This window comes from Genypterus blacodes, unplaced genomic scaffold, assembly GCF_046128005.1.
Source record: "Genypterus blacodes isolate CSIRO-AG114 ecotype Tasmania unplaced genomic scaffold, CSIRO-AGI_Gbla_v1 ptg000052l_1, whole genome shotgun sequence".
Taxonomy (NCBI): domain Eukaryota; kingdom Metazoa; phylum Chordata; class Actinopteri; order Ophidiiformes; family Ophidiidae; genus Genypterus; species Genypterus blacodes.
Window position 1 is genome coordinate 4,970,671 of NW_027466864.1, and position 12,411 is coordinate 4,983,081.

At 51.2% G+C, this 12,411-nt stretch overlaps 1 protein-coding gene across 1 annotated transcript; it reads right to left on the bottom strand.

Moving 5' to 3' along the window:
- Window positions 1-1,439: 1,439 nt before the first annotated feature.
- Window positions 1,440-11,830, bottom strand: smg5 (SMG5 nonsense mediated mRNA decay factor). The gene is made up of 22 exons (XM_076150218.1): window positions 11,443-11,830; window positions 10,501-10,599; window positions 9,715-9,838; window positions 9,462-9,618; window positions 8,618-8,707; window positions 8,174-8,263; window positions 7,970-8,048; window positions 7,756-7,881; window positions 7,505-7,573; window positions 7,079-7,314; window positions 6,849-6,986; window positions 5,700-6,611; window positions 5,440-5,609; window positions 5,281-5,356; window positions 4,798-4,973; window positions 4,047-4,205; window positions 3,801-3,860; window positions 3,308-3,467; window positions 3,111-3,201; window positions 2,892-2,966; window positions 2,649-2,787; window positions 1,440-2,495 (listed from the first exon to the last, which is right to left on the bottom strand). Exons 1-22 carry the CDS (start codon window positions 11,505-11,507, stop codon window positions 2,412-2,414), a joined length of 3,375 nt encoding a protein of 1,124 aa, XP_076006333.1. The 5' UTR covers window positions 11,508-11,830; the 3' UTR covers window positions 1,440-2,411.
- Window positions 11,831-12,411: the final 581 nt, after the last annotated feature.

Here is a 12,411-nt window from a genome sequence, read left to right on the forward strand (position 1 = left end):
ATAATATTAGAATAGGACCGGAGTGTGTGTGAGTTTAGTGCTGCTCCTGCTTTAGTGTCACAGATTGAAACATGAGAGAAAAGCTTTAAAAGAATCAGAAGTACTTACAGATGAAGTCAAGACAGGCGAGGCATTTGCCCACCACAAGCACAGACCCCCTCATGGACATTACTGTATATGTGTGCAGGTTAGGAGTGTGTGTGTCTCATCCTGTCTCCGCAGCTCAAACCTCCGCTGCAGCCCCACAGGATGAAAGAGGACTGGGCCACTGAGGTTCCCACCCTCTTACCCAACCGAGAGTGGGCCAAAGACGGTGCCAGCAACTCTGTCAGGGTGGCACTGACCTCACTGTCGGGGGGAGGGGAGGGGAGGGGAGGGGGGGTTGGTTACTTCCTGTGCTGTGGCAGCGGTGGGCACGGGGCCAAGGGACAGAGAGGGACAGAGAGGGACTCCAGGGGCCGGAGGAGGAGGAGAAGCGAGGGAGGATGGCACACAGGCAGAGAGGAGGAAGAGGCTCGGGTCAGGGAGTTCAACCAGGAGGATGAAGCTTCAGCTGTGATGTCAGGGTGTTTGTGAGCTGGAGAGTATCAGAGGGCATACATACCACCGCCAAGGCCAACAAGACCTCCAATCAAGACCAAATCCTTGACCTCGATCATGTCTGCTTCCAAAGACACTCACAAAATGAAACGGTTGACCTTTTAGTGCCACCATGAGGTCGATTCATGTTTCACCTTTTGCATAGGGAGTGCAGACGTCCACTGAGTTTGGTTTCAGATAGTTATATTATACAAGTATACACAGCACATCATCAATCTACATCTGAGATTTAGGGACAATTGACCCACAACATTAAATACAACAAAAACTGTTAGGGGTGAATTTTGATTCTATGATTTATGGTTCCAATTATAAGCCAGAGCCTAAAATGAGTTATAAGAGTGCCACCATCAGTCCAACTAGTGGTAAAGCTTAATTTAACTGAACTTAATCTTTACTGGATCGTGTGTCAGTCTCTTACAAACACACTGACAATTGAAAATAAAGTAAATTGGTAATAAAAACAAAGCAAACAATGTAACTTCTGTTCTTTTTATTGTTCAATGCATGGCCACGTACATATACTGATTTTCCTTTGCACTGTGCATGATGGGACAGTCACTATGGAAACGTGATGGTGGGTGGGCTTCTATCTTATAGGAGTTCACAGGGGTCCAACACGACCCCCCTCACCCCCCCCCTGTGGGAGGGCCGGGCCGACCCCTCTCTCCTGTACGATGAAGCTGCTGCTGCTGCTCAGCCCCTCCCCCCTCCACACACACACACACACACACAGGCTGGATGACCGTTCATCTTCTTTTGTTTGGGAAAAAAAGTGAAGGACTTGCTCAGTGGATGAACACACAACAACAACAACGACGACGACAACAACAACGACCGTTTTCCCATAAATACTCCTGCCTTCTGCTTTCTGCCCCAAAAACAAAAGCAAAAATAAACAATATCATCATCCGGGTACAAAAATAAAAATCCAAATTAAAAACGCCTTACACGTTATTCCTTTTCTCCTCATACACACACACACGTTTCATTACATAAGTCACTGGTCACAACAGTACACCGCAAAATTAAGGGAGAAACAAAAACCAAAAAAACAAAAAAAAGGAGAAGAAAGCCACAGAGAGAAAAGAACAATGTCTGGAGAATTGTACATGTGTGTTTGCCTCGACCCTCTCTACAGGCCCGAGAGCTACGGGACCCTGTTTAGGAAGCCGTGGGTGTGTGTGTGTGTGTGTGTGTGCGTGTGCGCAATTGTGTGTTCGCTCTCTCTTTTTTTTGATACACCCTGCGTCTGTATCCGACTCGGCCCCGGCAGAGTCTCGCCTTCACGTCGCCTGTTTTTCAAAACACAGAATGGAGGGAAGGGGCGGAGCTCTAAATATCTATATGGATTCATCTGAGCGTAAATGTGTGTGTGTGTGTGTGTGTGTGTGTGTGTGTGTGTGTGTATGTACGTGCGGTTCCTCTCCCCGCGTGTGTGTACTCGTTTGCTAACATATACAGTGTATGCCTGGTTAGGGTGTGAACCAGGGGCACTTAAAAGGTGTGTCGCGTCCCCAATCAGGTCCTCACTCCGACCACCAGGGGTCGCTCTTTATGTTTAAGGTTTGGGAGTGGGAGTTCCGCCCCCCGTTTCACCCCGTTTATCTCTTTGCCTTTTTTTTTCCTCCTCTGCCCGTTTGAACTTTTCCATCCCTCTAAGCCTGAACTCTTTCCTTCCGTCCATCTTCCTGTCGAGTTGAGACGCAGATACACACAGAGCAAAAGAGTGGGAGAGAGAGAGAGAGAGGGAGCATGTGTCGTGATCCGTCAGCTGCTCGCAGCGCCGCCAGCTGCCCCCTCGGAACCTCTCAGCCAATCTCCTTCCACTGCCGGTGGAAGTCCACGATGTTCTTCAGCTCCATGCCCGCTGCGCCCGCCGCCTGGACGGCCGACTAAGGAGAGAGGAGGAGAGGAGGAGATGAGTGAAGAGGAACAGAGAGAAAGTCACAGTTACAGACCTAAATTAGAAGTAAAGTGCTGCAGTTCTGATTGAAGTGTGTGTAAGCCTAGTGAGTGATGAAGCACAAACACACAGACTGACTCACTTTCATAGCCGCTGACTGATTGCAAAGCTCGTCCACGGTGAGCCCGGTAAGAATCGTCACCATGCCGGCCGTGTCTTCATCTCCGTTGCTCTGGGAGACCGTCAGCTGACGACAGCTGTCCACCATCTTGTACAGATGCCTGGAAAAGCAGCAGAGGACCCAAACTCAAAGCTGAACTCCACTGACTAAGCTCTCACGTCTTTCCTCACAGGTGAAGGTGAGACAGGTAAGGTCAGGACTCACCAAGCTTCGATGTCCTGCCGTTTCAGTTTATCTCTCTCAAAACTTCGCCCAGACTCTTTTTGGCAGCGGATGTACCTGCAGTGCACAAAGAAGAGAAGAAGAAGGCTGTAAGCAAGCGTCAGGGACTGGAAGTGAAGATCCTGTCCAGCCCGTCTGTACATTAAAGCAGGAGCTCCCGTCTCTCCTCTCCCTGAGCTCATCAGGCCTTTACACACTCACCTGTTGCCTTTGCGAAATTCAGACTCCAGGAAGCGGATCCCGTCTCTCGCTCCGGCATTTTCCTTCTTCAACCGGTCGAGACCATCAATCACTACAACACAGAAACACAGAGTTGATACAGAGACTGATGAACCTCCTCCCTCTGTCGCCCCCTGCAGGCCCACAGGGTGAACAGCAGCTCCCTCAGACAGACTGACCTGTGCGTGGGATGATGACGATGAAGCAGCCGCTGGCCGCCAGCTGCCGGATGAGGCTCAGATGGTGGCAGAGGGCGGCGGCGTCTGGCACCAGGTACGGAGACATGGAGGACTGGGACTTGGGCTGCTGAAGGCTGCCCTCTAGCTGCGACACCTCCAACTGCAAGCACCGGGATTGACAAGAGGCACAGCTGAGCATCAATGAGGCTTAGAGAAGAGAGTCTAAAGGTAACACTTAGAATGATCTGGTGTTTAGTAAAGAAGAAGCCGATACTGAAGCCTGGACCTCCTTCACTCAGACACAATGGCTCTCTCCTCACACACTCGCACTCTCCTCAGACACACACAAGTCACACTTTCTTCTCATATTATCTAAACTTTAAAACTGAAACTTTCTTAAGGTTCCTACAAAGTTTAGACTTCGGAATTCAGTTGAGGCCCCTGATCGTCTCTAACATCTGTACGTCACATCTGTATAAGCCAGTAGACCCACCTGGAGTCGGAGTTGGGCCATGTCCCTCATTAACCGATTTCGCCGAGCCTCCTCTTCAGCCTGGAGGAAGAGAAAAGAGACTCCACATCAAACGGTGCCGTTACTTTGGATCTTAAGTCATCAATTCTTCTGCGTAGTTATACATTTATGTAACACTGCCATGTTTGGCCCACACAGCCGACTGTAGGGGCCTCAGACAGCCGGCGCTCCTTCTGGCTGTGGTCGGTCCACCGAGGCGTCACTCACCATGCGGAACTGGGCCTTGGCCTGCTGCACCAGATTGTCCTCCTCAGTCTGGCTGATGCTGGTGAAGATGCCCGCCTCTGGGTTGAAGTGCAGCACGTTGCCCTGGAGATTGGTCAGGAAGTGGCCAAAGCTGCGGATGCAGCAGACTCGCACCACACACTGGAAGAGATGAAGAGGAGAGAAGGGATAATAATGATTAAGAGGTTCTGCTGACTGATGATCAGATAAGTCAAAAGATTTCACTCCTGGCTACAACAGACTCAATGCTGTGTGACTCTAACCTGCAGGCCATCAGAGAGAGAGAGAGAGAGGGAGAGAGAGAGAGTGAGAGGGAGAGAGACAGAGAGAGGGAGGGAGAGAGAGGGAGGGAGAGACACAGAGAGAGGGAGAGAGTGAGAGTGAGAGTGAGAGAGAGGGAGGGAGAGGGAGAGAGGGAGAGAGGGAGAGACAGAGAGAGGGAGAGAGTGAGAGGGAGAGAGGGAGAGCGAGGTGCTTAGCTGAGTGAGAATCTTTACAAAAAACAAACAATAAAGAGTGAAGGCCAGAGAAGCATTAACTCATAACTGGCTGGTTAGTCTCCATGTGAGCTTCCTCTTTCATTCTCTTCAATTATTCATTTCAGAAACTACTGAGTCTCATTTCCTGTTCTATCGTTGAAAGGAACATGAACGAGTACACACATGAAGGAGCCGCTCTCTCACTTCAGTTGGTCAATACACATATAAACAAGAGTGTGAGAGTGTGTGTGTACCTCCTGCAGGGGTGTGAGTGAGCGGTTGTGGCGGGTGAAGTCGAGGCGGCGGTGTGCGGCGCTGAGGGCAGGAAGGTGATGAAGAGACAGATCCTCAGGCAGCAGCAGAGTCTGGACCAGGCCGGGCTGCTCACACTCACTCAGCAGCTGTGTGACCTCCGGGTTCAGACCCAGCTCTGTGACTGACACACACACACACACACACACACACACACACACACACACACACACACACACACACACACACACACACACACACACACACACACACACACACACACACACACACACACACACACACACACACACACACACACACACACACACACACACACACACACACACACACACACACACACACACACACACACACACACTTTAACAATCGTTTCTGTGTAAAGGACTTTTATAATCCGATTCCTTGACCCAAACACACACATCTATAACGTGTGTGTGTGTGTGTGTACTGATGCTGTGACTCACCGGCCTCCAGCATCTTGCTGCCGTCAGGGAGGAGGTTGAGCAGCACAGACAGACGGTTCCAGAGACTCTGAGAACTCTGCAGAGGGAACCGTGGAGTCAGAACCAGGCCTTTATGTCATGTGACTGCAGAGATGTGGAGTCTGGACAGAGAGGACTCACCTGGGCACACATGACGATGATGTCGGTGTTTGTCCTCAGCCAGTCGACGAAGACCTTGACCACCTGGATGAGGCCCTGGTTGGTGAGGATCTCCAGCTTCTCCAGGAGAGTCTTCTCACTGCGGACCGACTGACTGCTGTGCTGGCTGCCTTCAGAGTCTGAGTCCAAGTCTGAGGCAGGGAGCGGAAACAGTTAGGCAAAACAAAAAAGGACCAAAGCTTATGTGTGATGAAGAAGGAGGAGGAGTGAAGGTGCGTTACCATTGTCGTTGGTCCCGTTGGCAGTAGTGGGGCTGACGTCGCAGGGCGAGTCCCCGGGCGGAGGCGGCGTCTCTTGGGAGGGGGGAGCGGAGGCGTCGGCGGGGGCGGGCGTGGGGGCGGGGCTGGCGGGGGACGGTGAGGTGGGGGGCCGCAGCAGCACATTACTGAAGGTGGGCGCCAGGCGAAAGCAGCGCTTGGCCTGGAAGAGCTGCGAGGACATGGCCTGCAGGTTGCTGCTGATGCTGGAGTCGCTGGGCAGCAGCGGCCCGTTGGTGGTGGGAGGAGTGTCGCCGTCCCGCTCGGGCACTTCCTCCTTAGATTGGTCTTCGTCCTCCTCTTCCTCCTGGTGCTCCCGAGCCTGGCCCTCCATGTTGTCAGAGTTCTCCGTGTCCTCGATGTCCTCCAGGTCCGACCGAGACTCCTGACTGTTCATGTCCGAGTCCGTCTCTACATCGAAGGCCGTTCCTCCTTCCTCCTCCTCTTCCTCAGAGCCGCTCTCCCAGCTGGCCTGCTCAACCAACGGTTCTCTCTTGGTCTCTTTCACGAGAGGTGAAGGATTGACGGGCGTTCCTGTCGAAGCGCCGCTCGTCGAATCGGCGCGACCCCTCCTCGCGTCGTCGTCCTCCTCCTCTTCCTCGCTCTCAAAGCCTTCGCTCAGGTCGCTGTCGTCCTCTCCTCCCCCGTCCTTGCGGGCGCAGCGGCGGCGGCGCAATCGTGACAGGCGGGTGTACTTCTTCTTCTGCCTCTGTTTCTCCTCTTCCAACTTGCGCTGCTCGGCCTCACTGATGTTCTTCTTCGCTCCGTCTTCATTCTTCTCCTCCTCCTCGTCTTCCTCCTCCTGCTCCAGGGAGCCGTTCTGCAGTGGCTTCTCATCGGTTAATGGAGCCGGCACATCCTTCATCTCTGACTCATCTAGACGACAGAAGTCAAGTGGGTTCTCAGATAGATTGCAAAAACTTATTACCACATACTTGGCACTTTAAACACTTTACATTATACACAACACAACAATACACACAACACAACAATGTATAAATTAAAAATAAGTATCAATTGCTCCCGACTGTAAGCCAGGAGAAGCTGTGTGTGTTTAAGTTCCTCTAGTGTTTCACTCCTTAAAGATCTCTGGAGCTCTTCTTCCTCTCTCACCTGTGGGGTCGGTCTGCAGCGGAGGCACCTGGGTCTCCGCCTCCTCCAGCTCCGCCTGCAGCCTGATGTTGACGTGGTTGACCAGGTGGGAGAACAGGGCCAGAGTGAAGGCTATGGACGCGCTGTACTGCTTGGATCCTGCGACCACGAAACACCAACAAGCGTTAGCAACAACAGAGATACAACAACCGCAACAACCTTCGCATCTCCGCCGTGCATCAGACACCGACCTCCCCTCTTCAGGCTGTGCACCACCATCAGACACGTGACCACCATCTTGAAGACCAGGGCGTCGGGCAGCACGGGGTAGGAGCTGTCGGCGTGCTGCTGCTGCTGCTGCTCCTCCTCCTCCTCGCTGGGCGGGTGGTGAGCGCCGCCGTGTCCTGGCGCCGGCAGGTAGAAGAGCACCAGGTTGAAGTCCTCCAGCACCGACTGGCACAGAGACGTCAGCTCCGTCTCCATCAGGCTGCACACAAGGGGGGGAAGGAGAGCAAAGTCAGGGGAGTGAAGCTTCCACTGCAGGCTCAGGGTGAAGCCAGAGAGCTGCTAGAGTCCAGGATGTGCTGCTTTAACGCCACGCAAATGTAAATAAGAGGACAACGGCGGCTTGTCTTGTGGAGGAAAAGAAGCAGATGGGTGATGGAACAGGAGCTCACCTGTTTTTAGGCTGCAGGAGACTCTGGAGGTACATGAAGCTCACCAGCAGACGCTTGATGTCTTTAGATCTGTGGGAAGAAGGACAAAGGGTGTTTAGGCATCGACTGGCTTCTGTCTGTCAGGGGGGGCTTGAAAGTGAAACGGCTTTCTTGTTGCTAAGGGCGACCATCTGTGTCCTCTCCGTAAGCTTGAAATACACCGTGAGTGCGAAACGTTCTGCACGCCCACAGACCAGGTGACTCCTCCTCACCGTTGCCGAGACGGCGACAGCTTCTTCATCTCCTGCTTCTTCACTTGGTGGTACATCTTGGCCGCCTTGTCAAACAGGCGCTTCAGGTTGCCGTAGGCGCCGTCGAACGGAGTCTCGGATTGGATGCTGGCAGGAACACATTAAAACACTTTGTTAGGAGACTGTAGCCTGTGGTTGGACGGCTGAGGGCAGCTGTGACTCTCTGGCTCCTTACCAGCGTAGGTAGTAGTAGGTCGCCTCCACGTTGTAGAGCTTACTTCCTGCCAGGGTGCCCAGCTGGTTGAAAGGCATTCCTGTGTGGGTGAAAACATTGTTATTGGCGTGAAGAGTGACCTCATGTTGACTGAAGGCTGCTGCTGCCCCGTGACGCTCCTTTATTATTATTTCGTCTCCGTGGTCGCGTGTTGTTGTCACTCACCTACGTGTGGCATGACAGTGAGCGCCTGATGGTAAAACCTCTCTGCAAGCTGCTCCGACTCCACGCCGGCCAGCTCGTTCTGATAGCGAGCTGCAACGTGAAGAACAAGTTAGAACGAAGTTTCCTTCCACGTGAATTGAACACACACTGGATTCAGACAGGAAGTGAGTATCAGAGTGGAGACGCTGAGGCTGAACTTGATTGTAATTCATCAAAAGCCTAAACGGGGCAGACGTGGTTTTCATTTGCCTCCCGTCTCGTTGTGTGAAACGATGTATGATCGGTCCACATACAGAACTCTCTCAGCTCTAACACAAGCAAACAGCTCCGGGCCAATTACACACACACACACACACACTCCCTCTCTCTCTCCCTCTCTCTCACATGCTGGGTAAAGAGGCTTTCATTGCGGTTACATAGCGTATTCTGTTATCCTGTTATTACCCAGATCTCCCAGGTAGACCAGGCAGCGGTGGCACGCCATCTGGGCCCACTCCATCTCCTTGGGGGTGGCGGAAACGGGTTTCTTCCGACCTGCAGGGGGGGGGGGGGGAGAGAAACATTCCACAACACATATTTCCTTTAATTTCAAGGACTTGGTGTCTACAGCGATGATAACAGTTAACGAGAGGAGACTTTGATCATTATAACTGATACCAACTGTTTGCAACAGTGCAAACAGCAGTGTGTCATCTGCAGGGACACACAGGAACACACACACACATTCTCTTATCTATCTAATGAAGCCGATCAGGAGATATTCATGTTTTCCTCTCACTACAGGCTCCATTTAACACCTGACATGACTGTGTATGTGAGGATCCAGAGGTGCTCTAGCTTGAACATCTCCTTCTTCATCTCTCCAGTCGGGGCTCGACCCTCCAGCTGCCCCGTTTGTTGGCAACGCACCGACTTGGCAATCCTCCAGCGTTTACTAATTTAGCTTTGTGCCGGGCGACAATGAAATCTGAGGCTGAGCGGACGGAGACAATGAGCGGCGGGGAACACGTGGTGGAGCCGCAAAGGTCACGGCCGCCGAATCCAAACGCAGACTACGGTTTAATCTGAGCTGTAAAGGAGGTCAAGCCGCTTTTAGAAACGTAGCAGTCGTACGAATCAAAACGCATTCTGATCGGCCTTTAGGAGAGATTTAGAAATAAAATCCATTTGCACAAATCTGCTGATCGGGTTCCTTTCTCCTTGGAGTGTGTTCAGTACTAAACAACAAAGCTTTCCAACATTCTATGGTTTGAAGGTGTGTGTGTGTGTGTATGTGTGTGTGACTGACCGATCAGCGGGTCTGTGACGTGGGTCCAGTCGATGCAGTCCTGCAGCTCTAGCTGGTAGTGTGACTGTATGTAGAGCAGCAGGTGCTGGTAGAAACCCACGCCGGCGATCAGGTGTGTTCTGTAGGCGCACTCCAGAGCGCTGCGACTGTGGACGTGCTGGAGCAGAACAGAGGAGAACACACACACATAAGAAATACAAACAAAAGGGACACGAGCAGGGGGGGAGGTTCTGGGCTGGTGTCTCCTCCTCACCTTCTTGTTGGTCTTGATGACCTGGATGACCTCATAGTAGACTTTCCTCCAGAGCAGCTCCTCGGCTTTGCGCCCGTAGTCCACAGGATGGAGGAACATCAGCTTCACACACAGCTCCCTCAGCCTGAGAGCACGCAGACACACACACACACACACAGTCAGCCAGGGAAGGACACAGGAAGTCTAGGTCCTCATCAGACTGGGATTAAGAGAGGAGACTGAACTTAATGTGAGTGTAATCTGGAAACAAATCACAGTATGCAGACTGGAGGTAACCGAGGGCGAGGTGATGTGATTGTAACTGGATCTGTTCAGGGCGTAAAGGTCTGGTCAGAGAAGGCCAGCGCTGTGATTGCGCAACACATCTTGTAATTCAATCTGTGTATGTTTACTTGATCACAGTACACACACAGACACACACAGACACAGACACACACACACACAGACACACACACACACACACACACACACACACACACACACACACACACACACACACACACACACACACACACACACACACACACGGGGGTTAGGGAGACAGTGGGCGCGCTGGTTTGACAAGTGGTCTGGTGAGTCAACCTGGTTTCACGGGTTGAGGGGGCGCAGCCATGCAGAGCCATTGGTTATTTTGGCTGAAGATAAAAAAGACTTCACCTTCCACTAACTGCTCTGGCTGCCCTCTTGCTCCGATAGCTCAGAAAAGTCTTTCCAGGGTTTGGCCGATACCAAAGCCTCGTCTCCCCCCACACTCACACAGACACACACTCACACAGACACACATACTTGTTGCGAAGGCTGATGTTCTCCGGCTTAAAGACCTCTCTGTAGGACGCTTTGCTGCCGATGATGACGTCCAGCTTGTGCACAGACTCCACCACAGCCCTGCGGAGCATCAGACGAGAGGGAGGATGTGAAGGAGGAGGTCAAAGGTTATGACACCAACTCAAGATGGAAACCATGTCCTTGTTAGATGAATACTTAACACACAGATGGAGCTAAACATCTAATAAAAAGGACGTTTCAAGGCGATATGGACAAGTTTAGCTGGATATGCAAGAAATGTGAACTATTTGTGTTGTTGTGCAACCAGGTAACCAGGTAGCTGAGTCCAGTCTGTGGCTGTAGAGAGAAGCTGATCCTGAGCAGAGGGACAGAGATGCTCTAAGGACAATTATAGGCTCTAATACCAACTGTTTTGTTGTCATATGGTTCAGATTCCCTCTCCTTGTCCCTCTCTAGCCTCTCCACAGTGATGTTCACATTCAGAACTGACTGATCAGATGAAGGTGATGTGTGAACTCTAAACAGCTCAGTACCAAAGAGGAACTAAACCAAGGAGCTTTCTGTTTCATTTCTCGGCCACGAAGGAGGTACTGACTGATGCAGATACCATTAGAGACGCAGTGTTTGGGTCAGAATCATGACTGAATCATCTAAAGTTGTTGTCAGTGACCTGAGCGGCTCTTTATAGGAGGATGATGATGCAAATCCGCAACCAAGACACAAAAACAGCCCGGAGACAACGTGAGGATGAAAGCCGAGGCGCTGACTGATTACATCCTTTGTTCTCAGTCAAATGTGAGGGATGTTTCACTGTTGGGGTGAAGACATTAGTGACTTAACACACATTTGTAGCTCTAGGGGTGAGCTAAAGCTACTTTAGCCACCACAATAACCTGAAATGAGCGCCTCGGTTAGCTAAACAAAGCGGCCTGTGGAGCGTACCTGTACAGCCGCTTGATGAGAAGGACTTTGGCCTCTGGCTCGCTGTCCTGTCCCGGTCCGCTCATGTTAACGACCTGGCCGCGTTTTGTTCTCACGCTCTCCGGTTCCTCCAAAGCGTCCGGAGCTCCTCGGGCTGAGTCCCGGCAGCTACAGTTAGCGCTTTAGCTCCCACGGTAGCGTTAGCGCTCTCCCGTTTCCCTCCCGAGTCTCTTTTGTTCCGTGTGTCCTTTGGCAAGACCCCTTCTACCCACCCAGTCGGGAACCCGGGTAAAAGGGGGTGCCTGGTGAATTCGGCCCGTCCTGGTCAGCTAAAACACTCTGGTTTACCTCTTGTGTTGTTCCCCGTTGCTGCCATTGCTGCGAAGGCAGCCATTACTCCTACCAGGCAGTGAGTGACAGAGTCTCGCGGGATCAGGACAGACTCACGAGATAATATTATGGTTGCCAGGTCGTGTGTAACTCAGGCATTTCTAAAACTATTTAAGCAGGACTTCAAACTATGTCACATAAATTAAAGTAAAGATTACATTAAAACCAATATTCTAAAATATCATGTGGCCATTTTATTACCTCTATGGGAGATTAAAGAGTAGCAAAATCACTTCCTCTTCAGAAGAAGTTAATTTTAACAAAGACCACATGTTTTTCTTGGGAGTTGGGGAAGTTTAGCTGAAATGAGTTCATTACAGTCATTTATTAGGTGGAAGGAACATGATTCTTGTGAGTTTCTGTGGAAAACATATGGAGCGTGCATCTGTTAGTTAATCCATCTTCAGTTTAATGGTCAGAAAGTAATTACTGCAACTATAAACCACAGCCCTATAAAGCAGTCATAAAGACGAGTTGTTTTGCAGGAGCTTGTTTTGTTCACTCTAATTATCAAACCGTGTGTGTATGTGAAAAAGTCCTTGTAGCTGACAAATATTCAATCAAAAAGCAATTACCCCATATTTGCTTCCATCACTTGAT

What these genes read in the sequence shown, in the direction of transcription:
- smg5 (XM_076150218.1), bottom strand. Translation starts at nt 11,507, where the DNA reads ATGAGCGGACCGGGACAGGACAGCGAGCCAGAGGCCAAAGTCCTTCTC. An exon ending in CTCCTGCAGCCTAAAAACAG is followed by an intron (nt 7,315 to 7,504) that starts GTGAGCTCCTGT and finishes CCTTGTGTGCAG; the next exon opens with CCTGATGGAGACGGAGCTGA. An exon ending in CAACGGGACCAACGACAATG is followed by an intron (nt 5,610 to 5,699) that starts GTAACGCACCTT and finishes TCCCTGCCTCAG; the next exon opens with ACTTGGACTCAGACTCTGAA.